This window comes from Gobius niger (genome assembly GCF_951799975.1).
Source record: "Gobius niger genome assembly, chromosome: 1".
Classification (NCBI taxonomy): domain Eukaryota; kingdom Metazoa; phylum Chordata; class Actinopteri; order Gobiiformes; family Gobiidae; genus Gobius; species Gobius niger.
Window position 1 is genome coordinate 6,787,102 of NC_136852.1, and position 27,755 is coordinate 6,814,856.

Consider the following 27,755-nt stretch of genomic DNA (forward strand, 5'->3'; position numbering starts at 1 on the left):
AACTTTGTGCAGACCGAAAAAACATTGAACTTGGTGCCAGGTTTTGTTTCATGCGAATAGGCCCAGGAATTACAGAGATATTAACCATTAACCAAGCCAAAAATATCAGCATGTTCATGGTTACCATAAACTATTGTGTATGATATTTGATCGGATGTAATAGAATAGCTCGTAAAGTATTGCCATAATAATGTTACCGCTTCCCGGTCTAATGCTCTGCTCCGGTGCCTGGCTCGGATTTCATGACGCTGTATGTTCCGCCGTAGCTTTGTGAGCCGACAGCGGCGGACAGATGGTGATATAACACGCCGGCGGTGAATAGGCGGAGCCGCCAGTTCATCTCGCACATATTGATCGGCACAATTTGCTCTCTTTACTCCCAGGATTACGGCTGTGTGGGGAGTAATATAAAGGCTTCCTGACGTGTCAATCAGCTGTCAGGGCCCATTCCACCGAGCAGACTGCACCTGTCACCGGGCCGGGCTCCGCAACTCCCCCAGCGATCACTCCGCTCTGCCACACGCGGGGCGACCAAGACCCCTGAAGGCTGAATGTGTAGGAATAGAATACAAAAACTGTTTCAACAAAGGATGGCCAAAGACTAAATGAACAAACTTTATGAAGAATTGAAACATATTGCATTCAAAGTCAGACTCAGGGAGATTTGTGCCTGTTTGTGTTGGTATTTGATGATTTATATTGTTTGTTTTTTTATATTGTTTTAAATGCTTTGGTAAGGTGTCTGACTCCATCTTCTGGGAAAAATAGGGATTGAAGCGTTTTAAAAAGAGCGAGGCTGTTGTCAACGCGATGCCAAAGGAAAAATGCTTTGAAGTGAACTTTAGAACCGCTCAGGGGCCTGTAGAGAGCTGAAACAAAAGACTTCTCCCGGTGTGTTTTTGAGCTGTGTAAATACCGCTATCGCTTATTCTTTTTTGCTGGGCAGCATTTGTGAGGAAATTGGTCTGAATCCTAAAAGAAAACATAGATTGTCCCCGCGTTTGTTTCCGCAAATGACATGCAATTGTCCTATCTTCTGCTGAGAAGAGCCAAGTCATATTGTCTCTGAATGTGTCCAGAAAAGTGTTATTTTGTCACACTCGCTCGCCTTGTGAATTCATCTTTTGTATTTTCCACATAAACATGATTTTGAATACTAACATGGGGACATAAGTTATCCCATTGAAAACACAATTAGAATGGCCGCAATGACAAAATCACAAAGACTGCAGTTAATTATCCTAGAAACAGCATAAAAGCAGTTTTGGCCACAACACTAGGAGATTGTTTTAATTGTTTTGCATGTAGTGTATTGTTCTTCTTAAAGGGACTATACGGAGTTTAAAAATGTTAAAATTAAGTATTTTCCTCCCCCTACTTGTTTCAACAATGTCCTAATGTGTAGAATGAGTCCAGACATATTCCCCACAACTGCCTCTAAAATCCTGCACTGTCACTCAAAATGTGTTAATTCGGGTCTGAAGTGCCGTCATGCACAAGCTTAATATAGATGGTGCAGTTACATCTATGACCTGAGGTGGCAGTAGTGAGTATAAAATGGCTAACTTGCATCTAGCCCCTTTAAATGTTAATTCTTCTGAAGTTGTCTAAAATACTGTAATCTCAAATCTAATTGCTGAGGTGATCAAGTACTGCACTTTAGTAGAGTTTCTGAGGATCCTGTACTTCACTTTCTACTTTTACTGCATTTGAACAATGAATAAGTAATACTTTCTACCTATTACATTTCTTTACAGCAGTACTAAGTAACTTGTATACCTTAATAAATCCTTTCCGTAGTCCTTCTGGGGGTAATACAAGTGTGGGGGGGTCTTTCATCTCCCCCTGGTGTCTCTGGCCAGAAAACCACAATTGCAACTTCGCTGCCTCCGGATTGGAGTCACCAATACACACTAATGGAATCACGGCGAAGAAGCTAACAGGCTAGCGGGCAAAGCTAACTGCGGGCTAGTGCAACTTAAACAGTATCTACAGCCAAGTTTGAGTGAAAAAAAATGTTCTCCATTGTGTAATTGGATGTACAATATCCCTCTGTCCCTTTGTCTTTTCTGTCAGCGTAGTATTTACACTCACGGACAATTTATGAGTACAAAAACACAACTTGCTACGACACCTGCAGTTCCGCTTATGGCCTCTAGGGGCATGAGTTACTTAGTACTGCTTTAAAGGCTCCAAAGTAAAAAAGTAAATTTGACCATTTTCTTCATTTTAAAAGCCTAATAGTTCTCGCAACAAGAAAGACATTTATTCTCCTCCGTGTTGCCATAGAGAGTGGCAGTATTTAGTCATTAGTCTTACTCTTAATGGATTGATACTTTCTCCTTTGAATGCCCAAGTATTTTCAAAGAAAAACTAAAGTGCTGGATATCTAGTTATCCGCCGTAAAAGCATTTGTTCATTGTCATTTCCAAACCTATTACAGTGGCTCGCAAGTGTATCCGTTATAGTTTGGTACTTTCTGCCCTGATTCTCCCCAGTAGCCGCCTTACCTTGCACTTTTTACTTCACTCCCAACTTTTGCCACTTGACAGCCGGCTCTGACAGCTACCCTCTAACCCAGCATTGCCTTTTGTTGCCGTAGCTGCGTGTTTTGCTGCCCCTGCTCTTTTTGTGACCTGTGAGAATGATTGGGCGGCAGGGAGAGCACATGCTTTCGGGGGCCGGGCGGCTGCGGGGCGTCCATTCCACGCTCCGGATTTATTGTCGAATCCCGGCGTTTGGATGAGAGGCTGTGACCTTGCCCATCTCGGGTGGTTGGGGAGAGCGCAGGTTGCCTCCTCTACCCCACGGGCTCCGGTGAAGTTATTAAAAAACTCCATTACCGCCATTCAAGAGGTGGACATAACTCACGCCGGGGATATAGAGATGTCAAAAATCGGGATTGATTTGAGAGAGGGGAAACTGGAGGAGGGGGGAAAAGGTGGAAACGGCCGGAGCGGTCGGTCGGAGAGAGTGGGATGGGTCTGTTAGCCGCGCATCTATCACGGGCTTTTTCAATAAAGGCTTCTCTGTCACTGCGCAGATCCTGAAGGAGCGGAAGGATGAAGATTGGGACATGGGCAATATCGTGTTCACGCTGACCAACAGGAGATACGGAGAGAAGTGCATCGCCTACGCCGAGAGCCACGACCAGGTACTGTATACACCGTCACTGCCTGTCAAAGCAAAGCCAGGGGTTTCTAACCTTTAACCCTTGTGGGTGAGGAAACAAAATACAAAACTGTAGAGCAGCTGAGATTTTACACTGCCTGACACATGCTCAAGTATTTTGTATATAAGCTTCTGCAATGACAAAAGATCCAGTGTTGCATTAACTTCTCAACAAGATCTTGTATTGATGATGGGAGAGTGCGACCAATGTCCAAAGACTCCCCCAGCACATCCCAAAGATTCTCAATTGGGGTTAAGATCTGGACTCTGTACTGGCCGATCCATGTGTGAAAGTGATCACACTTTCACAACGTGTGCCTGCCGAATCCTGACATCTTGGAATATGCCTGTGCCATCAGGGAAGAAGAAATTCACGCTCCAAAAGAATGACTAGATTAGTTTAGTAACGTGTTTACCTTAATAAATCCTTTCCGTAGTCCCTCTGGGGGTAATACAAGTGTTAATGGGATGATTGGGGGGTCTTTCATCTCCCCCTGGTGTCTCTGGCCAGAAAACCACAATTGTAACTTGACTGTCACCAGACCGGAGCAACCAATACACACTAATGGAATCACGAAGAAGAAGCTAACAGGATAACGGGCAAAGCTAACTGCGGGCTAGCGCCACTTAAACAATATTTACAGCCAAGTTTGAGTGAAAAAAAATATTTCCATTGTGTAATTTAATGTGCAATATCCCTCTCTCCATTTGTCTTTTCTGTCAGCGTAGTATTTTCGCTCACAGACAATTAATGATTTAAAAAATCACAACTTGCCACGACACCTGCAGTGGCGCTTATGGCCTCTAGGGGCATGAGTTACTTAGTACTGCTTTAAGCAAATCCCCCCCACAAAAGAGCAACAGCAAAGTGACCAAAACGCAACAAAAAAATGACAAAAAAGCATTGAAAATGTGACCAAAAAAGCCACAAAAAGTGAGAAAAACTGTGTGATGAAATCGCAAAGCCAAACTGGACACAATGCTCTCCGTTAAGGAAAGAGGTTAATGGCAGTTGCATTAAATGAGTTTGAAAACCTGTTTGTCTTCCGAGCCGGGGCCAGACTGCGCTGGCCAGAGGGCATTCAGGAAGATGCGTGACTTAGAATGTGATCAGAAGAGTCTAAAATACTCGTAGCTTTGCGGACCAGGTTCCTGCTACATAAGGAACCTAAGCTTGACATCTGAACACCAATGATTGTTTAACTTATCTTCACTATGCTGTTCAGGCTGTTTTTTTTCTTTGACTGATCAATTATTTAACCAACCTCAACCAAGTCCAGTTGTTTTGACCAGTTAACATGTACTTGAGCCAGATTATTTCTGACGTGTCATCAAAACAAGCAAAGTATTCTTGGTCCAATCAGGAAAAAGTGAAACCCGCTCAAAACAAGATTAATATTCTCATTTCAAGGCATGTAAGAACGCACTTGATATTTAGTTTCAGTTGTGGATTGATGGAATAACCTGGTCATTCAGGATGTTCAGCTGATCTCACTCTTTGGGCACACAGTGTTCATAACAGTTTATCAGGCAGTGTGTGTTCTTTAATGTTTACAGCTCGTGCTCATTAGTTCATTAAAATCGTTGATGCTGAAGCTCACTGAATAATACAGTCTCCAGTTTGAGAGTAGCTTTTAAAAATAAAAATGGGTGGTTAAGTTCCCGCTGTATTGGGGAGGGGCGAAAAAAAGTGTTGTTTATCTGCCATTTCTTTAACGAGAAGTCGATTGATTATTGTGACTGCCATATACGATAGGGTGGTCCCTAAAATGGATGTTTAGAAAATGTAAGCTCCAACCCTTGGAATTCATTGCAATAGTAGTGAAAACATTTACCCCCTGCCTCATCGACATTGACGTTTTACCCAAGGGAACCCTTAGAGATGCTTTGTATTTGATAGTGAATAAAGCAAATATGATTTGAGATTAAAAGAAATATAGAAAAGAAAGAATCGCCTCTGAAAAAGTCAACAAATGTAACAAAATAAAACCATGCATTTAAACCTGACTTGATCCATTATTCAGATTTCGTCGCCCTAAATATGGTGAATTTGGGGGATTTTTAGGCATTTTTTAAATGAAAACATACAATGAAAAAAAAAAACTTGCTATATATTTTTTTTTCTCATATTCATGTCAGTTTTAAAATGTTCCCTATTCCCCTGCAGTGTCTCGCTGTCACAGGTTTAAATTCCAAACCTGTGGCAAGGTCGAACATTTAGATCCACAGGCTTTATTTTCCAGTTTTAGTGAAATAACATTTACAGTGCAGCCCAAAAAAAAAGAGACGACGGGAAAAAGGTCTTTACAGAAGTCTTACATATATCCATGGCCTCCTCAACAAGCCAGCCCAGCTTCAAACTCCAACTAATTTACAAAATGTCTTCTACTTCCAATACCTTTTGTAGTTGTTGTTAGCAAATGTAAATGAATTGTACGTACAATTTATATATTTTAACACAACATGGAGCACAATTAAGAACACAATTGTGCAACCTTAAGAATCCACAGGCTTCTGGACCCATTTGACTTAGTGCTTTGTAGGTGGCAAACTTCAAGGTCAATGAGGCGGGGGTAAACGTTGTTGGAATATGCACTGCAAAAAGTATTTAACTAGATCAGTATAAACATCTCAATTTGAGCATAATAATCCAAATTTTAGCTGTTTTGACTAGTTAAGAAATTGTTGGGCATTTTTCCTAGATTATTTCACTTGTTCTGAGATGTTTCTGACTCGTTTCAATACATTTCGTTCTTATTTCAGGTCATGCCAATGGGGTAAGAAAATTGGTCTTATCTCATTGGCAATTTTACTTTCTTATTTCAAGCGAGATTTACCTTAGAACTGGTCTGAAATGTCCTCAAACAAGCAAAGTAAACTTGGTCCGATCAGAAAAAGTGTCTAAATGAGTGAAAACCGCTCAAAACAAGATACATTTCCTCAATTCAAGTCATTTAAGCCAATGCTTGATATTTACTTTTTGCAGTGTGGAAAACAAAATATAAGGAGGTTGGAGCTTAAAAAATGATAATTAGAAAATTTACACCACCCTAATATATGTACAGAGTCTGTCTGCTGCCAAAAGATCATCAGTCAAAATAAAGCTTCTTGGATGTGAGACAAAGTCCAGATGACGGCTTTAGAGCTTTGTATATTGGTAGCTTTTGAGTTGGTTGCAGACCCCTGCCCAAATACTGTAGCAGCACTCTTGATCATAACTATGGTAATTAATTTACATTTTTACAATTGTCTTTGCTCAGATTGAAGCTGTGTTTTTTTAATAACACTAACCTGACATTGGTGTGTTTTCCCCACTTTGAGCTTCGGGCGTAAAGTAAACTAACCTGACATGAACTCTGTGTGTGTCCGTACTGTACGAGCAGGCCTTGGTCGGGGACAAGACTCTGGCCTTCTGGCTGATGGACAAAGAGATGTACACCAGCATGAGCTCCCTGATCCCCATGAACTCCATCATCGACCGAGGCATCCAGCTGCACAAGATGATCCGGCTCGTCACGCACGGCCTCGGAGGAGAGGGCTACCTCAACTTCATTGGTGAGTCCGCGGCCGGATTACAAATATTAGGAACTGTTTGAGTTCTGCATCTTCAGCCTGTTGTGAGGTGCTCTCTGTGTTAAAGGTCAGACAGCTTCAGTGAACTTGTTCTGAGCATTTCATCACTCACATTGCCACCATTACAAAGTTTGTCGTGCTAAAAGCTGGCATTATTTATACAGTTTACAGAAATGTGTTTCCTCCGTTTTCCCCTTTTCAGTCTCGAGGTTCCTCCCACCTCAGGTCCAAACACAACCACAGCCGTGTTGGTCCCTCAGACATTGTCCATTAACTCTATAAACAAACATGACAGTTTAGTGTGTTTAAGTGCATTATCTTAAAAGGATTATACAGAGTTTAAAAATGTTAAAACCAAGTATTTTCCTCCCCCTACATGTTCCAGCCATGTCCTAATGATGAATGAGAATGAAATGCATCAATAATTCAACAATTGTTAAAGCAATGGTGAAAGAGTTGTTTTTCCCCTTTTGTTTTCCCTCTGTTTTGGACTACGTCAGTTTACTTTACAACTCTTATGTTTATTCTTTACCCAAAGTAAATTGCCCCTCATTGTTTTTTATGTTCATTGTGGGATATTTTAAGGTTAAGTACTCTTGAACAGAGCTTAAGAGCCTATCTCACCGGCCTGGAGACTGGTTGGAGACTCGAGTTTCCAAGCCTCCACTGGAGATAAGGCGACTCTCCAGGTAGTTTCAGCGAAAACAGGTTTGATTTCAGTGAAGACTACTTGGAGACTTGAAAAGGTCTCCATGTTGGTGTCCGACAAGTCTCAGAGACATTACAGGGACGTCCCAGAAATGTTTCACGGCATGAGGACAACAAGCTCCACAGCTGCTTGAGACCACATAGACCTCTCGGTGACTAGCGGCGACTCTAGTCTCCAACTTGTCTCCAGGCTGGTGAGATATAGGGCCTTTGTATGGGCGCAATCAGTCCAGGTTGTGGAGAGTTCTGTGACAGGCAGTCTCCGCAACGTCTTCACAACAACGTGAGATAGGTCCTTTTTAATTCAAATTTTAAAGCTTTAGAGTCTGATGCAGTATAACGTCTTCAATAAGATCATTTATTGCGATAGTTTCCTGCTTCAAATCAACAAACTTCAGACTTTGTTGTCATGGCAGACCTAGTTATTAATATAGAAACTGAGTTTTAAATTATGGAATCATGACAACTCTAGTATAAAATATAATATGCAATGTTTTGTAAGATAAAAAAAACTTGCCGCTAACCGTTTGACTAATCCGGATTCCTGTTATGACTGAAATAATTATTACTATTAATATTTGTCCCACAATGGAGAAACCCTGTCGTGAAGTCGGTCAGATGATTCAGGACATGCTCTGATTGCTGATTGCCCAAACAAGGTCAGGAGCTGGTGGTTGGGTGTCGGCGTCCTTCTGTGTGCTCATCTTTTATTTACGCAGGTGAGCAGCGCACATCCCTCTCTGGGCTCTGTGGTCCGCCTGAATCGCAGCATTCCCCCCTCAGGCACAACATAACAATCCTTGAGTGGTTATGGAAGGGATATAAACACATATTTATTCTGCTGTCTGTCCGAGCGCTCCGTGGGCTCAAGATAAACATGGATGAATATTTCATAGGACAATGCTACAGTGCCGGCTTGTAATACCATAGAGCAGGGAGAATCGCAACAAGTAATGTGGGCTTTTGGGGTCGTCATGATCTGAGCAGAATCAGGGTTTCCACGGGGCATTTAAAAATTGAGTGCCATCCATTTTTCACGCAGGGCTCAGTGTTTTCTCCCTTAACATCTTAGCTTTAATGTCGGAGTAAACAATTGCCTAAACTCACCCTTTGTGATGCTTATTTTATGACATTTTGTCCGTTTTCCCAGCTTGAGATTTTCAGGAAATCACTACAACAGCGCAGTGCTCCGTTCATTGATAAATATTGACATGGCGACTGAGATGGCACCGTTATCCAATTCTGGGAAATTATTTTCTGGGAAGCGAAAAGTAAATGTCCAAAGACGGGATAAATATACGCCGTGTTCATAGATGTTACAAAACTGAAGGACTGGTTTTCTCCAAATGAGGTTTTCTTTACACTTTTGGAACAACATCTCCACTTTAGTAGCTCCTAGACTCAAAACTCTCCAGTCTTGGACTTGTCAATATTTTCGAATATTTTCCAAATGGATTTTTTAATATAGTCATAATTTATTTATTGAGCTTTGAACCGCAAAAACAAGGTGAAAATTATTGTTTTTACAGATTTTATTCACTTGTGGCTTAAAGTCTTTGTAACTAATATATCAACAAAGTAAAAGCATACGGCTCTAAAATCACATTTCAGTTTGGTTCAACTATTCAGAGGGCACTGTTCGGTAACTCCACCTACGCGCATCTATAATCACCCTCAAAAGGCAGCGCTGATAAATAATACACCAAAATAAGCCTAAGGAGTCGTCCGTCACTCAATAGCCTCCATTTGAAATGAGTGAAACTGATGCACTTGCACTACTAAATAAATGGACCAAATTTGTACTTTAAACAGTTCACAAATGGACTGAACTGAACGTACTGAACCAAAACAGGTCGCTGAAAACGTAGGTCATTTTGGACATTAGGACATTTGGACAGTAGCAGTAGTAGAAATATAAATATCGCAGCATTCCTAATGCAGTTATAAGGAGGTGACATTTGCAACACAGCTTCATAAATGGCTAACTCACACGCTAGCACGCGTTTTGATTTACTTACTGCTCTGGCATGTCCATCGGTTATTGTTGTTCTAGGGGAATTGCGCTGGTTATAAGAGTTAATCCACTTTTATTCTGGCCAAGGTTCGCCAAGCATCCATTGGTGAAGTGACACGCATGGTTAGTCTCTGAATCCCGGAGAGAAATTCCAACTTCTGGTGAGTGGACTCTTTTAGGAAGGTTGCCGAAAGTCCTATACATGCTTTTCAGTCATGTGACTATTGTTGTTTTGGCGGCCATTTTGAATACCGAAGTAGAATGATGCAGTACTACAACATATAACAATATCTCTATATAAAAGAAAGACAACTGATTGACAGCGGCATTTTAATGTACTCGTAATCATTGAAGAAGATAACAGTGAAACCACAACCCCAGAGACCCACATTTATGTCAAGAAACCAGGGAGTCAGTGTTTAAGACATTAGCATGCTACCAGTGAGCATTTGGCTTCAACAACTCAGTGCTGACCTCTCCAAGAGAAAACCCTGAACCACACTCCCAATATCTAGCCTTGGCTACAACATGTGACAGAGGTCAGAGCTGTTACTGTAGTATTTTCTCAGTGTTTATAGATGTGAGCCACACGTGTTTATCATGTTGAAACCATTGGCAGTGGATTGATGACAGTTGCTAACTGGTAGCATGCTAACGTCTTGAGCAGCTTAAACACTGACTCAGACTGAGACTCTGTTGACAAACTGTAAAAATCACAGAGAAAGGTTGTCTTTTTCATCTCTGATGTGTTCATTTAGTCTTCAGAGTGAAGCAGATCTTTAGTAAATCCTGCTGTAGCTAGAAGGACAGAGCTGCTATGTGTGCGCCACATTTTTTGGTTATACCACATAAACGTGCGTCTCTGGGGACGCACGTTTAGATTTTTACTGTTATCTTCTTGAGAAATGTTTACGAGTGCATTAAAATGCCACTGTCCATCAGCTGTCTTTCATTTTCATCCTGAGAGGGATATTGTTACATGTTGTAGTACTGCATAATGCTACTTCGGTATTCAAAATGGCATATGCGTGATGTCATTGGGAACGCGTGTATACCTCTTGTAAATTAAAATCAAGCCGTAAGGCATTACATTACAGACGTCGGGCACTTCCTGGTTGGACAATATGACGTAAAATGCATAACATGGTCCCAAGTCAGTTGTTCACCAGGAGAGGGCGGAGCAGCTGCTCAGAGTCAGGATTCAGGAGGATTGCTGAGAAATGCGTGAATGAAGCCAAGAAACACTCTGGGGGTGTTTTTGATGAGGAAATAGCATAACAACATGGTTTAAAGCTCTAAAAAGTTGATTTTGCATGATACAGGATGAGTTCTTTTCATTTAAAAAAATCTTTAATTACAGAAAACAGAAAAAGCAACACATTTTTCTGTCAAAGTTTCAAACTGATATCTCTAAATTTGCAAAAGAGATATAATTTTTTTCAGAATCATTTTGGATATTTGTTACAGTACTCCACAGATGACTCTTGTGAAACTAAAATGAATTTGATTAAGAACTAGTTTTTTTCAATGGCAATTATCTGTTTTTGCAAATGAACTCTTCAAATGTGTTTTCGGAAAATAATGATTCGAAATGTCTTTGGAAATGGTGACATTGCTCAACTTCATTTTTACGCCTGGGGTTTATTGGAAATACAAAAACTATGGTCCTGAACACATTTTTGTGGTAATTTTTAAACATATCTTTGCTCAAAGGTTTCCCATTGTGTCCGGTTTGCTTTTAAGTATCCACATTTTCCATTGTTCTGTTTACTGGAATGAATAAAATAATAGAAAATGTAAAATCCTCCTTCACAGCGATTGTTTGCATTTGTGGCATTATAAATATTGTTTTTCTGAATTAAAATTGCATTAGCAAGCATTAGCCTTGCCGCTCTCTGCATAAATCCTGGATGAAGCAAACATGACAAAATTAGTTGAAGCTAAAAAAAAAAAAAAATCTATTACTTTTGGTAAGAGAAATTAAATATTTGTGGAATGCTTTCCACTAATGATTGCGGACCACTCTTTTCCTCGCAGCGCAAAAATAATTGAAGTAATGAGCGAGATTAGAGATTCTGAATGTCGACTGAAGTTTTCTTTTTGATAAATCGCCCGCCTGTACTTCTGCTGCCAGGGTTTAGGGCTCGTAGAAACCTTTCCAACTGCCGTGACATTGGCGAATGCACAGAGCTGTTTTGTAATTCACTTGGCGCTTTCATTAAATTCAAAGAAACTTGCGAAATGTTATGTTTTGTTCATGGTCAAGGCTGGTAAAATGATAAAAAAGCAAGATATAAGGAGTTCAGCCAGTTTAAGTGCAATATGCTATTATTTATATTGTGAGTGTGTGTGATACAAAGCGTTAAAGCTTAACATAAAACAAAGAAATCATCACCAGTTATTTAAGGTAAAGGTAAAGGTAAAAACGGTAAAGGTACTTCATTGTCCTCTGTGATCAACCCGTGTCCGCTGGGGCAACCTTGGGCCGTTACCGTGCGGCGTCTGGGGACCCACTGAATAGGACCACCTTGCTGGCTGCACTTGCTGACAAAGGGCAAGGGTTCCAAATCTTTTCAGGCTGAACCTGGCTGGAGGATTAACCTATTGTACATGTTTTAGTAGTAGGGGAAACCTACGCAGACACGGGGAAAACATGCAAACTCCACACAGAAAGGCCATGTCCAGGTGGGAATTGAACCCGGGACCTTCCTAGCTGTGAAGCACGCAGGGGCGGATTTAGAAAAAAAATCACTGGGTGGCAGCAGGGTCAGAGATAATTACTGGGGTGGCAACACATTTTACAATGTCGAATGTTAATAGCAAGTTTTCCTTGATCGCAATTTGTCCGTTTAGATGCCGCCTGAGCCTCCTAAAATGATATAAAAATAGTAGAATTGTCCATAATGTAAGTAGGGGGTTTCTAACTCAGATACAATTTAAACTTTTGTAAAAAATTAATAAATCATCATCTTGGGAGCCACAGGAGTTGGCACCTGGCTCCTTATTTAGCAATAAAGTTGTTATAATTCTTTGTCCTGTCAAAAAAGTACTAACTGAGAGTGAGCCTATGAAGCACCTTAGTAGCTTTTTAGAGCTCATGTGAGACATTACATGACATCAATGGGGTGGCAGCTGGGGTGGCAGTTGCCACCCCTAATAGAGGTCTTGCCACCCCTCTAGATCCGCCCCTGGAAGCACGAGTGCTAAACGCTGCGCCACTGTTCCACCGTGTACATTGATATGTGGCTTAATTTCACTAAAATATGCTGTTTTCAGTCATTAATACTTCAAATTCAATGTCAGAAATGCTAAATAGATTGTCTCAAAATCATCCTGAAACTCCCATTTCAGTATCCCACGACCCCCGCTTTGGGAACCACTGCTCTAGGGCCCTTACAACAATGGACTGTTATGTACGACCTGACAGCTTGCTGTGGAGACGGACAATAGATGGACTATATTTCTGGGAGGAAAAGAGATGAACTTGTGAAGGGAACTACCTGCTCTGGAGAACTTGACTAATGCTGAGACCAAGAAAAAAGCCAATTCATTATAAATGTATGAAATATTACTGGAATAATTCTCTTCCTCCTGAGAGAAGAGGTTTGAAGCGGCTGCACTGCTTATCTCTCCTACGCCGTCCACACTTCCCTTCAAGGCCAAGCCACAGAGCTAAACCTGATAAGGACTAAGCCTCAAAAATGTCCCTTGTTCGATTCCCACCTGGACGGGGCCTTTCTGTGTTTTCGCAGGTTCTCCCCGTGTCAGCGCAAGTTTCCTCGGGGTACCCCGGTTTCCCCACCACTAAAAACATGTACAGTGAATCCAGCCAGGTTCCTCTGACCATTAGCCCGGCCTACGCTGGCTGCTCTGCTCCTGCAGTTTTCCCCATCGACGTTCAGGATGGGTCAAATGCCGAGATCAATTTCTCTATGGAGATTAATTAAGTAACTTATTGGGAGAGGAAAAGGGGCGTGTCTGTTCCGTGAGAAGAAGGAAAGACGCCTTCACAGAGGAATCAGTGGAAGTTGGTAGGAAAAGGAAGGAATTTCAGAAAGGGCCTCGGTGTGGTCATTGGGCACTCGCAGAGGCTTTGCAGATCCTAAATGGTTTCTGCTGGTAAGATGCAGAAATTATACTATATTGAAGAATTTCTTCTTTACGTAAGCACTTTCTTGGCTGGTTTGGCTTTCTGTTATAATCAATGGAAGAGTGTGATGAAAATAAAATGGGAACAGACAAAAAAAGCTCAAAGGAAATAAGTTTGCTTCACCTCAAGGTGATCACGGAGTGGGAAGATGAAATGAAAAAGTGATTTTAGTGATATTTTTGATTGCTTTATGTTGTCTCACTTCGTTAATGGTTTGGCTGTGAGCAACTGTGAGGAATCGAGAGTCGTTCTGTATATTTACACAGCGGCGTGTCAGAAATGTTACTTCAAAAACACAAATCAAAGCGAATGTCAGCTCTGGTCAAACCTGCCGTTTGGCCTGAAAGAATAGACTTTCTACTTTCATCAGTTAAAAAGTTTGTTTCCACCTTGTTTCGTTCTTCCGTAATCACCAGTTGACTGTTTCACTGAAAACGGCGGTTTCTGACCAAAAAGCTGAGAAAACAAGCATCTGGGCAGTGGTTTCCTTCTGTAAAACTGTAAAAAAAAAAACTGCTCCTCTCTTCTGTGCGATGTGATGAAAGGCGCCGCTGGATGCTATGTCCGGACGCGGGCTCGGGGGGAGGATGCTTGGCTTTTTTAGATTGAAATGTCTGCCTGCCTGATCCTCCTCCTCCACCATGATTAGGGCTGTTGATGACACAGTTTTTCATGGTCAACCAAAGACATGCTCCGACCAACAATTAGTTGACTAAAAGGGAGCGTGGTATGTTGCTGACAAAACAACAACTTTTCTGACCCAAACTCCTAGAATTATTTCCCAAACTGCACTCATAAGACATAAAACTTTGGGAGCTCATGCTGTAACTACTATACTATACATAGAAGCAACGTAAACGGTGCATTTATCTGTAAAAGTCACATTAATCTCACCTTTGTCTTTAATGTCAGCCTCCAGCTCTCTGCCTCGCTCGCATCTGCTGCTGTACGTGTGCCGTCCGTGCATCCATAGAATCCAAATAAAGAGGTAGATCCATCATCGTCCATGTTCTCAAAGATGCGCGTCTCTGACTCGTCTCTTTTTCACCGCAATGTAATAAACACGAACCATGTGCTTTATTGTGAAATGCTCTGCCCGCCGGTTCTGTGTAACGTCCTCCCATGCCGCTTCTTTTCTCTGACTTTTGCGAAGCACAGTCTAGTGATGAATCAGTTCACGTTACGCGGAGCTCCTCGTCTTATTTATCTCGGAAAAATCAGAATGAAGTGAAGTAAGACACCGCGGGTCCATGAGCTGCGCCTAGACGGTACAGTTTCACTTTCGTTTCGATCTCCCGTGTGCTTTAGTAGAGCAGCTGACTGAGGACAGGGACTCGCGTATGGGCTATTTCACTAAAACCAGGGTGTTTGATTATTGTTTGATTATGCAAAAACTGACACTCTTTCTGTAAAACTTTGATACATCTGTTTTTATAATGAAATATTAGCCCAAGGTAAAAGAAAGACCTGTCACAGACCTCTGGTGTTGTGTAAATTGGGAGCATTGGGAATTGCAAAAGTGCATGCATTTAGTCGACCCATGAAAATCTTTGTCGACCACGATGTCATCGACCAATTAGTCGACTAAATGACCAAAGTTGGCAGCCCTGACCATGATCACCATCATCTCCTCCAACACACTTACTATGAGAACCACCGCTATCCAAAACCTGTTCCAGTGTAAGTTGCCTGTATTTTTCCTTAAAGGCACACCGTGTAGAATTTTAAAATAAAATTAAAATACTAGCATTTATTTTCATTATATCATTTCATTATATTCATTTCATTTCATTATATCATTGGAAAAATACCTCATAAATGCACAAACAAACATGTGACATGACTGTAACATTACCAGGAGTGGGTACGTCTCCAGCTCGTCTCCATGGAGATGTGACTAAAGTCAGTAGAATTTGAGATTAAAATAGGTTAGTTCCTCATCCAAATCCATTCTTTGATTATTCCCTGCAGTAATAGTATTTTTCCGTGTCAAGCTGGTCAACTGGAGCATGTTTTGCACTAATGGCAACAGTATAGGCCAAAATGTTACGCAGTGTCCCTTTAAGTTTCGCCATTCTCTCTCGATCTTCTCCTGCTCTCGTCGCCATTGTCCTTCCTTCATCTGAGATCATGGAATATCTATAGAAGTAGCCGTGCTTTTTACTTCAGCTACCTGTGATCGGGTATCCAGAGACCACTGTTGCCACCTGCTGACTCAATAAAATAATGTCTACAAGAGTCTGCATCTTCACATTGCATGAGTCTTTACTGCACCTGTTCCCACTGCAAAACATCTATAGACGTCAATGCCAGTTAATGAGTTCAATTGTGAAGAAATGAAAGACAAATTTCTGCTCCCATGTCGTGCGTAAATAGATCTGTGTGTTCCAAGCGTACTTAGTGTCGCTGTATTTATGCCTCCACACTTTTAAAATGTCCAACATGCGTTATGGGAAGCTATCACCAGAGGGCGCTGGGAAATTCACCCAAACGAGAGATGAAGAACTGGGACCAAAACAATATGGCACCAGCCGCAATGTTTTTAAACCATAGTTACTGAAGTATAGTCAAGAAAATAAGGTGATGCAATGTTGCTTTAGTTATTCAATGGTTCAAATGACTTTTCAGAAGATTAGCCACTTGTTCTGCTTCACCTGTTGAGCTGTAGCGTTCCGAACTGTTAGTTCATGTCCGGCTCTGTTGGTATGACTGATGGAGTGCACGGACAGAATAACGCATGCGGATCCATGTGCGTTTCGAACAGAGAGCATAAATAAGTCTTTAATCACCATATTGAAATGTGGCCTGCTTGGAGTTCATTTATCATCAGACAAAAAACACCAAAACGCAGGAAAGGACATGTATTCAGATCAAAACACACTCCCCGCCCACTCCTCTTGAACAATTTGCTGCGAGCTGTCACTTTTTTCACCATGTATAAGTTTGCATGTTTGGGTTCGGGCCCCGGGGAGGCCTCAGGGGCATTTCAGGAGGGGCCCCAAAGCCTGTCTTCACAACAAGCAACAAGAACAAGACAGAAGATTGAGTTTGAAGTTAACTTTATACAAATGTTCAAATTTAAATCGGTATTCAGCCTACAGTCATTGCTATTTCTGATTTTTTTTTTTTTACGTAATTTTGTTTTATTATTGTTATGTGGGATATTCATGAAGGGAATATCTACACTAGGTTATTGTTATTGTGACGCTTGTATGATCAAAATCAATTGTTAAGATCAAGCACCCTGTCATATTATTAAAAATAGGTTTGCTGTTCATTCCCTCATCTGTTTCTTCAGCCTTGGAGAATAATTTGCCAAAAAACACCATTTCCATTTCCTTTAATTTGCCTTAATCTGTCAAGTGAAGCTGGTTTGAGCGATGAGAGATGGGGAAAAGCAGTAACGCGGTATTAAAAAGCAAATTAAAGCTTTGAGAGCTACTGTCAGTCTGACAAGAAGTCGCTCTGTGATCATGTGATGAGAGCAATAATGGATGAAAGCTGCAGGCATTTTATAATGAAGATAACCTTAATGTGTTACAGTTATGACAAAGATGCTCCAGACGCGGCATTATTACCTGTTCATGCACAATGTTATGAAAGAGGAAAGGGCTTCATTTGTTTAGCGCTTTACATGGGGCAATGTTACATATACTGGGGGTAAGATAAGCCTTTATTTGTCTCACGATGGAGAAATTCACTTGCTATATCAGCTCTCAAAAAACATCAGGGGGTGCATAATAGACAGGAAAATATGCAATCATAGAAGAACAGTTTAATGCACAAAACAAGTAATGGTAAATAGGAGTATCTTCGTGGCCACAGCTGCCCTGGAGTAGGTTGATTGATGGAAGAGAGGCTGCCAATCTGTGCATCGTTCCCTCTGACCACCACGTACCACTCACTCTCACTTAAACTCTAATGCACATGTTTTTAGTGGTAGGGGAAACCGGAATACCCAGAGGAAGCCTACACACAGACATGGGGAGAACATGCAAACTCCACACAGAAAGGCCCGGTCTGCCCAGGGACTGAACCCAAGACCTTCTAGCTGTGGAGCATGAGCGCTAATCACTGCTTGCATGTTCTCCGCCATCTGGTTTTACCATACACTCGTAGTCATTTCATTTCATACAGAGGGTCTGGATCTTCACAATTGAGCTTTGTTATCAGGTGGGAGGGGTGAACTCCTTTGAAACGATCGGATCTGATTTTCGCTAGCATTTGGTCGTGATGTATGTGAACAATTTGAAGAGCTTCCATTACTTTTGAATCCGCCACCATTGCCAAACTACAACCAGCAAATGCGGCGCAAATGCTTGACATCACCAACACCCCACTCACTTAATGGTTGGTTGAAATTCAACCAATGCAACTCGGCCACTGAGATCAGACCCAGACGTACATGTAGGGAAATTATAATTGACCGGAGTTTACGGATGGCTAAGGCCAGGCTAAGTTTCCCCCAGCACTAAAAACATGTACGGTAGCCCAGGATGAATGATCATGGCAATCGTTGGCGCAGAAGTGTGTTTCTGTCGGTCTGCTACAGCAGTGGTTGTGAACCGTTTTTGTCTCGCGTTACCCTTGGACCTTTCATGCATACTTTAAGTACCCTCACATCGTGAGTGCGGCCAATTATACCGAAAGTGATTAGTGAGTCGTAAAAAGACGATGTGTTGTGCTCACATCAAAGCATACTTTGAAAAACATACCTTTTACTGGAAAGTGTTGGCTTTCCTTTAAAGGAACAGGCCACCGTTTTTACATACTGACATATGTTCTTACCTGAGCTTCGACGAGTTGATGCGTACCTGTCTGGTCTTTGTGCGTGCCCTCAGTCACGCAAAACAACCAAAGATGTTGTTAGCATGTGGTCTCTCCCAGCATATTCCTATAGCTCCAAATCGGGGTGAAGTTGGACCCTACCACGCTCTTCCACGGGCATGCACAAAGACCAGACAGGTACGCATCAACTCGTCTAAGCTCAGGTAAGATCTCAGTATGGAAAAGCGGTGGCATGTTCCTTTAAGGACAATGTACAACACTATTTGATTTTCCTTTGTTTTAAATTTGACATAATTCCGCCACCGTGATTTAACATTAATCATCCCATGACTCTGACCACATCTCTGAAAGGAGCTGGTCCATTTCTCTCCCATTTTCTTTGGAATGCCATTTTATACTCACTACTGCCACCTCAGGTCCTATGTGTAACTGTAGCTTCTATATTAAGCTCGTGCATGATTTTAGAGGCTATTGTGGTGAACAGGTCGGGGCTCATTCTACACATTAGGACAATGCTGGAACATGAGGAAAGTACTTCATTTGAACATTTTTTTAACTCCGTAAAAATGATCCAGTTCATAGATAACATGTTAAATTCAGCTCTCACTTTTTTGAGCCTACTTAATCATACCTACAGTCTCATATTTGCAGCCTTTTGATTATTACCTTAATTTTCTTTGACATCTGTCCGAGCGATGGTAGTTTCAAGGTAGTTCGATTTTCTTTAGGGCTCGAGGACTCAACAAAAACCTTTACACAACTTTGCAATAATGCCCTCGTCCTGCCTTCCTCCTCTGTGAAAGCGCCCACTCTGAGCTGTGAAATCTGCGTGAACTCTATACCTCCCGACGCTCAGAGGGCAAACGCTCCACAATGACGAGGGGAAGAGCCGAATCGAGTAAATCCGAGATGACGCGGCGTGTCAATGGATCGATGGTGGCAGAGTCATTTAGCCAGTGCTGAGCAAGTACAAATTGTTTGAGCAAGCAAATCAATTTCACCGAGCCTGTGTTGGAAAAAGCCATCTGTTTACCGGTGAATAATAGCAAACAGTGCCGGCGATAGGACTGTGGATATGTGCTGATGGATTCTGAGGTGTCTGGAGGGTTGGGGATCTTAAAAGACATTATAGTTTGTTCTTTAAGCCGCTTTGGATGGCTTTGCTCTGGCATTTCATCTTTTCTAGCTGCGGTTTAGCTTTGTTCCTGAAGACAAGGGGCCAAACCCAACCATCAGACTGAGGGTTCCTCTCTTAAAGCTGAACTACCTGAATTACTCCACTGTAAAACCATGAAAGTCGAATACAATCTCTCAGCTGTTGCCTAAACTCATTTCTCACTCTCACAGACCCTCCACATCCCGATTGTTCACTTCAGTTAAGTAGAAGCTCGTCTCAGCCGGAGTTCATAGCGAGGAGGACCACTATGCTAACACTGTGCTAATTTGGCTTCTGACTTCCTGGTTCACGCTGGAGGAAAATGTGGCATATTTACACACACAACTGCCCACACAAAATAATTTGATTACCACAGCTTTAAAGGGATAGTCTGTAAGTTTAAATCTTTGCAAATGTAATAGATTGCATATAAATGTCCACCTGGGCCTGAAATTTGACGTAGCATACATAGCGTTCCTCCTTTTGATGATTTCAGCAACTAATCAGAAATCCCTGGGCTATCACTTTGACCAATGAGACAAGCTTTTCCTGTGGCCTGTCATATCCAATTCGAGGATTCGAGGGGGCGGCAGCTTGATCCAGTTATGTTTTTGATTACCTAAAGCACATATGTCTAACACAAAGCCCTGGCCCTCGAGATTATTTAATCCGGCCCCCTGTTTGTAGAGCATAAATTCCTGAAAATGCTCCCAAAAAACGTAAGCCTCGAGCCAATTCCTGTAGCATTTGTAAAGAAATAACCAGAATGTTCACTCACGCCACTAGGGCGCAGTTTAAATAAAATAAGCAAAGGATTCCACACGTGTCCAGCAGGGGGCACTGATATAATAAGAGATCTGTACATAAACAACACATTATTGTCATGTGGTTATAAAGCGCAATACATGTGTAAGCCATTATTATTATTTTTCAGGCTACAGTCCTGTTGGGTTTTTCCCAATGCCCGCTGGTTGCTCTGCTTTATGCCCACGACACTAGAGGCCGCCATTGCTCCGCCATTGCTGTAGTACCTCCATATCGCCGCTAGTCTCCCATTGAAAAGCATTGCACTTTAGACACGTTAAAAACACCTTTAACGCCTGGTTTCTATTTTTTAAACACTAGACTAGGCTAGATATTCCTCCTGTGATGACGCTGGGTTAGTCAATTAAAGAAACCAGGCTGGTTTTCGCAAAAGAAGAATTTTAGAAATCTCGTACTTAACGAGGGTCGGACTGTTAGCATTGGAGCTGTGCGAGCTACATGTCACACAAGGGCCGAGTCTACAGTGAAGATCCCGACTGTATGCCCCTTTTAGGCACATGCTTTGTCAGAGCTGGGTAGGGGGAGTCTGTAAATCCGCCATGATTTCCCCCTCGAATGTGGTCATTATGGTATACTAGCTGAGACCCGGCCTTCGGCCGGGCCTCGCTAGTCTCCACATGTGATATTCTGAGATTATGAGTGATTACAAAGAAATGTCCAACTTGTCACACAGTTCAGCTGTAGACCAGTGGTTCCCAACCCATTCCAAAAACTATGGCCACTACAAATGTGTAAAATAATGAATGCTAAAACTAATTTCAAACAAACTGCAATTGGAGTATTTGATGCACCCGTACTCCTGTCTTATAAACTACAACAACAATATGTTCACTAAACTCAGGGAACAGAATTCAAGAGACAGTGGAATAATTATGGATAAATATTAGGGGTTCAGCTGTAACGGTTTGGTTCACGGTGCAGGATCCGTGGTTTGGTGCATCAAGGTAGTGTACAATCCAAAAAATAAGAAGTTGGTTTTGGAATGACATAGCCTAATGATCGTTGTTAGACAGTATTTATAACCTTACAATAAAGTTGGCAATGCTTTCAAAGCTGCTTTAGAATAAAATGTAGCTCTGGGCTCACAATACGTGAAAGCAAAATAGAAAAGAAATGGTAAAGCAGCAAAGTAAAAAAAAAAAAGAAAAAAACTACGCAGTGCAGGCCATGCGCTCGTTAAGTGTTAGTTTCATTTTCGCTTTGACTCACACGGAGGATAAATCAGTCGGAGCAGCGCGTTTGATTAGAGGCTCGTGTTTGAGCAGGTTTTGGGCAATGTTTTGCGTGGATTTTTTTTCGGAGACAAAGCTTTGGAGACGGAATACGGTCAGGATTGGATCTTACGCATGTACCTGTGCGGAGCGTCTACAGCTGCAGGTTAGCGGTGAGTGAGATGACACACATCGGCCAGTTTGGATGCGCGCGCACACATACACGCGCACACACACGCACACACGCACACACGCGCGCGCACACACACACACACACATACGCACACACTGCCCTGTTTGGATGCGCGCACACGCACGGCAGCACGAACCACGCACACACTCAGTACTGTCGCCAGGCTTCCTGGTGTTCCCAAACGGTCTCCCATCCCAGTCCTAACCAGGCCCGTCCCTGCTTAGCTTCAAAGTCGGTATGGGAAATAAACATGGCGGCGCCCAGGCGGCGGCCATTGAGATAGCGTTTTCTATAATAGATGCTCTATGTTTCTATGTTTTTTCCTCTAATCAGCACTATTGTAGAATATTTATTAATATTGAATTATTGACAAAAATGTTTTCTCAGTAGTATTTCACCTGTTTACATTATATGTGGGAGCTGAATTTCGGGCCACAGATTGACCCAACATTTGTTTTTGTTTTTTTAAATTTCTTTATTGATACCGCTGTGCAGCAAATTGGGGCAAGGTGAGTGGGAGTGACGGGTAGATCAGGTTCTAACCAGGGACTTAAATGCATTTTCTAACCAACAAAGTGTAAGATGGTGATAAATATGTGTTTGAGATCACTACCAAAAAGCTGCCAAAATACTCTCTCTTTAAAAGGTTTGCTCATACTGAAAAGTTTACTCAGAGTGGGACGTCCTCCGCGATACAACCCTGTACTGACTAGATATAACCTTGCAGATGCGTACTTCAATTAACTCCGCTCTAATGTGGCGAATCTGCGTTTTGTAGCACTCAACCATTACGCCGCAGCCTTGGACAGACGATTGAAAGCTAGTGTTCTGTTTACATTTGAAACTTGATTGCACTTGAGAGTTTTTGAGGCTTTTAGTTGTGTGCTTTTCACTGAATGTTCCAAGCACTGACAAAGCATGGTATTAAACTGGCATTCTTGTGAGTTTCCTCTTGATTATGTGTTGGGGATCTTTTTTCTCCCGGACAAAATGCAGTGAAGAGAGGTCTTAACTGGGCCTCACAGAGAAAGGCTACATTAGTGAAATGTCGTCCATCAGTGTTTTGAGTTCAGGTATTAGCTCCGAGCCCAGGGAAGTCCAAGTGTTTCATGTGCAAGGTCTGATGTTTGCTCAGGCTTGGTTTGAACCGGCAACTTTCTCATCTCCAGACAAAAGCTGGGAAGATTGCATTAAGGCGAGACATTGCAGGTGTAGATTACTGACACAAATATGAGGGAAAGATGTGTTGCAAGTTTTCTTTCATTTCATTGAAAGATGATCTGATCTTAAGGTTTTGATGTTGATGTTCTGTTCCATTTTTCCTCCACACATGACTTTGTGTGTTCCGCCCAAACAATTCAACTTTAGTTTGCGAAGGAGCGGTTGGATCCACTGCACTACATGTGTTTGCAAAATATTCTGTGGACTGATTAACCCAAAGTTGAATAGTTTGGGAGGAACACACAACGTCATGTGTGGAGGACAAATGGAACAGCACATCAACATCAAAACCCCATCAACACTGTGAAGAATGGAGCAGGAGAATCATGGTGTGGGGCTGTTTATTTATTTTTTGTTGCCTCAGGGCCTGGACAACGTGATATCATCAATGGAAAAATTAATTCTCTAGTTTATCAAGGTATATTTCAGAAAAAAACACAACAGTAAGTAAGTAAGTAAGTGAACCCCCATATTAAATAACTGTCTGATCCTTTTGCTGCAATATCTGCTTTTCGTCCTGGTTTAACAGCACGGTGGCGGTGAGCGGTAAGCACTCACAGCTTGAAGGACCCAGGTTCGATTCCCACGGGGCCTTTCTGTGTGGAGTTTTCACCATGTCTGTGTAGGTTATTGGTAAAAACATGTGCAATAGGTTTATCCTCCCGCCAGGTGTTTCTGACCACCAGCCTGGCTCCACATCATAGAGATGGGTCCCCGAGCGCCAGCCCACGCTGGCAGCTCACTGCCCCTACAGGCCGCCCAGCGACATTGAGGATGGATCAAATGCAGAGAACAAATTTCTCTACAGAGATGAATAAAGTGTAACTTATGAATCTTGGACCATTCCTCATTACAAAACTGCTGCAGTTCAGCGAGATTCCTGGGTTCACTTCCTTTTTCCTCTCTGTCCTGTGAATGTTTACATGTTATGGCCAATAAAAATACAATATATGATAACATGTAATTGGGTGGTATTTGTTTAAGCAGACACTGTTTATTCTTTTGATTTTGATGAGGATCAGATCACATTGTATGACCAATTTAGGCAGAAATGTGAGAAATTCCAAACCATTCACATACCACCTGGAGGATTTATTTGTAATAATAGAAAAAAAATGTAGATAATAGAATCTAGATAATGGATAAAACCAGGTTTAGATGTATGGTTTTATTTTGTTAACATATTATCTACAATTTGGTTATTTCAAATTCAGTTCTTGCCTTCATTGGTGGGTTCAAAGCTCACTGGGCTAGAAGTTGGATATTGAAAAATCCGTCTGGAACTTTTATCAGACTAGATTGAAAGTGTAGTGTCTGTAGGTGGCACTAAAGTGGAGAGTTTTGTAACGTAATGCACTATCAGCTGAAGGTCTCTCCGCAAACCAATTGGTTTCTTCCGCGAAGGAATTTACCGTATTTTATTACAGAGTGAGAGCTTTTCAATGTGCCCGGGCAAGTCATGTTTTTGTGAATTTTGATGGCACAGGAGCCGGCTGAATGTGGCAAACGTTTAGTCATTTCAGGACAGAAACCAAAGGCACAAGTTGACAAAATGTTATGATTGGGAATTCAAGATCAACCAGGCAGCAGGGTCAAGGAATACGTTTTCTTTTCTTTTTTTTCCTGGCTTAACAGAATGGACTCCCCAATGTACTTTGTGGAACAGACTCAAGAGTCGAATATCAACTCCATGGTTTCACAAGTCATTAGAATAGAACTTTTTATGATCAGAGCCCACATAACTGTTGTGGAACAAGATCTTCTGGAGTTGTGGCAGACCTTTGAGCCTTTGTGTTCGTATTGTGCCAACACCGTTTGAAATAATTGTCATGAAAAATCCCGGTCTGGATGCTTTGGTTGTGGCTGGTCTCCTTTGGGCCATCAAGTGGGCCGGGCTTTTGACATGTGCTTTGGACATTACCGTTCCATTGAGATAAGAAAAAAAAGGCTAATAATTCAGAGCTGTCCATCACTGATTTTTGTAGAGCCGTACCCCATTGTTCTCGAATTTCCCCACTGCCACACCGGCTTTTAGGCGAGCGATGAGCGCTCAAACTCCCACCTCTGCTGTCAGACCTCTCATGCCTATTTCATGGGCAGACTCTGAGTGGGATTTCACATTACCATAGTGACAAAAAATCAATCCAAAAGTCCAAATGATCGTTGCGTTGTGCCAGTGGATGTGCAAAAAAAGTGTTGGGGACAATGGCCTGGACCAGGACAAAACCAAGTGTAGCATTAAGTGGATCGTGATCAAATGTATGTGTCTTTGTCTTATGATTTTTTTTTGTAGTAATTGCACTTCATTACTACTATCTAAACTGGATGTTTTGAGTATTACACACTTGGTAGGTAGCTCGACCAAACGGTTGAGCAAACTATTATAGGGTTAATACCAGGGTATACTTTGAAACTGGTTATCGTCCCATCCCTAAAGGGAACTCTATATGAGGAACAAAATTGTGTTTGAAAAATAGTTTTTTCTAATATTTCTACTGCACTAAAATAAATGTTGTCATTAAAAACACCGCTGCACAAAAATACATTTTTAAGATGATAGATGTTTTCCTTCATTTTTGCTCCTTCTTTTAGGGCTGGGCAATTAATTGAATTTTAGTCTAATCGTGATTTTAATAAAGGTCGATCATGATAATTGCGTGGTGCGTTTTAATCAAGTAGGATTGGACAGTCTTGTCTCGGTCTGGAAAAAAATATGGATGGCGCAATGCTGCAGCGCCTGTCAGGTCAATCCCAGGGAAACACTCAAACAGGAAGCACAGGACGGCACATACGGAGGCCAGAAGAGAGGACCTGGAGATTTTACATGTAAAATCAGCTACAAAGTTGTGCTAACTCGTCTAAAGGGCAAAACAGGAACACATGGGGAGATGCCAGAGGACCAGGACGAGCACAGGGATGAAGAGTTTACCTTCGAAGAGGAAAACGATATTTGGACCATGTGGATTTGTTTTGAGGCTGCAGCCCTGGATTAGCTGGACTTCTGACAGTGAATTGTAAGTTTGATCGTCGTTTTTACTAATAAATTAGCTTTTTGAGACTCCACAAACAAACATGCGCTTGTCGTTCTTCAAACATTCCAATTTTTTTTGCGTCTCCTTTGCAGATGCTTGTGTGTTCTTGTGAGGGGATGTTGTACTGTGACGCTACAAGTGTAGAGTTTGTTTTTGCTGCTCAGTTAGCTGGAGTTTTAAGTTTGGCCGTAGCATCTGTTTACTTGCTCATCCATGAAGGACCACATTTATTGTTTTGTTTTTTCTAATTGAAAATCGAGATCGATCTATACGGGGAAAATAGTCATGATTTTTTTTTTTCCCCCCAAATCGCCCAGCCCTACCTTCTTTAACCTTCACCAAGTCAAAAAACTCAGGTCACAACAGCTGAAGAAAACGAATCAACCAGAGCCGTTTTTTCCTATAGGCAAACTATGCAAGTTGCATCGGGCCCCCGCAGCTGCAAGGGCCCCGCATCTCAGTCAAACTACGGTGTTGTTACACTGTTGTTACTGTCCGTCCAGTTACTTACAGTAACTCTGGTTCTCTGAATGTGCACAGTCTAAAACAAGTTGGGCTACTCACAGGCTAATTCTCAGTGGTCAGACAAAAATAACCGTCAGGTGTAGGTGTCAGTTTTAAATCAGCGGTTCCCAAACTGTGGGTCAGGGACCAGAGGTGAGAGAATGTGACCATTTGCCATTTTAAAAACTTGGGAAATAGAGTAGTAGTAGTCCTGAATCCCAGTCTCACAGTGGCTTAGTGGTTAGTGGTTCTCACACAGAGGGGCAGGGCTTGAATTGAGGTTATGTTCCCCTTCTGCCCTGCTCTACTGCACAGTGTAACCGTTTTTGACTGTAAATGGATTCGCTCTTCATCGAATAGCCACGGGATGCGAACTGTAGGGCCCCCGTGTGGATTTTGCACACGGGGGCCATGCACTATCACCGTACCCTTCATTAAGGAGTTCAAGTCCTAAATTCCTACTGGTCACAATCTCGATCTCAAAAGCAAGGCTAGACCGGTATTGAACCATTCACAATCCCTAATCTCTAATCTGTAGCCCTGAACCAACACCAACAGCCAAGATATTTGTAAAACAGGTTAAAACCATAAATATCCAATGACTAGGCCATGTTTAAATCAATCTCTTCTAAAACCAAGTCTACAACGGTGCCGGGGACAGAGTGTGGCCCATCGATTGGTGCGGCTGTTTCCTTCCAGTGGGAAAGCATTGATCCTTGGCTCTTTCCTGTGTCGCTAATGACAGAGGGGACTGAGTCGGTGTCAGCCTCTTATCTGATGCCGGAGCGGGGCAACAGGCATGGGACGTGCCCCTGACACGACCCCAGCTAAAAACACGCCTGCCCCCCATTAATTACAGCCTGGTTGAGAGGACGGTTTATGAGATACCTGCAAGAGCCAACAACCGGGAAATGAACGTGAGACACTGCAGGGAAATAGAGGGAAAAATGAAGTCTAGAGACATCAATTTGAAGTGTTTGTTGTAGATGAATGACATAAATGTGAGATAAAAATGTATTGCAAGTTTTCATATTAAAAACGACAACATATTAATAATGGATAGATTTATTTTTAACAAACAGTTAAAGCTTTCAAAAAGATGTATGCATCTACTCAAATTCAAAAATAGATAAGCTCAGGATGAATAAAGTAAGAAACTAGTGGAAAAAAAAATAGTGAAAAGACTTTAATATATCCATAACGGATTAA

General features: G+C 41.9%; 1 protein-coding gene across 1 annotated transcript in view; it reads left to right on the plus strand.

The window, feature by feature from the left end:
• Positions 1-27,755, plus strand: part of gbe1b (glucan (1,4-alpha-), branching enzyme 1b) — a 268,303-nt gene that overhangs the window by 158,862 nt on the left and 81,686 nt on the right. Inside the window, exons 11-12 of the mRNA XM_079574107.1 lie at positions 3,044-3,154; positions 6,555-6,726. Coding sequence (XP_079430233.1) covers positions 3,044-3,154; positions 6,555-6,726 — 283 coding nt within the window. The remainder of the gene's footprint in view (positions 1-3,043; positions 3,155-6,554; positions 6,727-27,755) is intronic.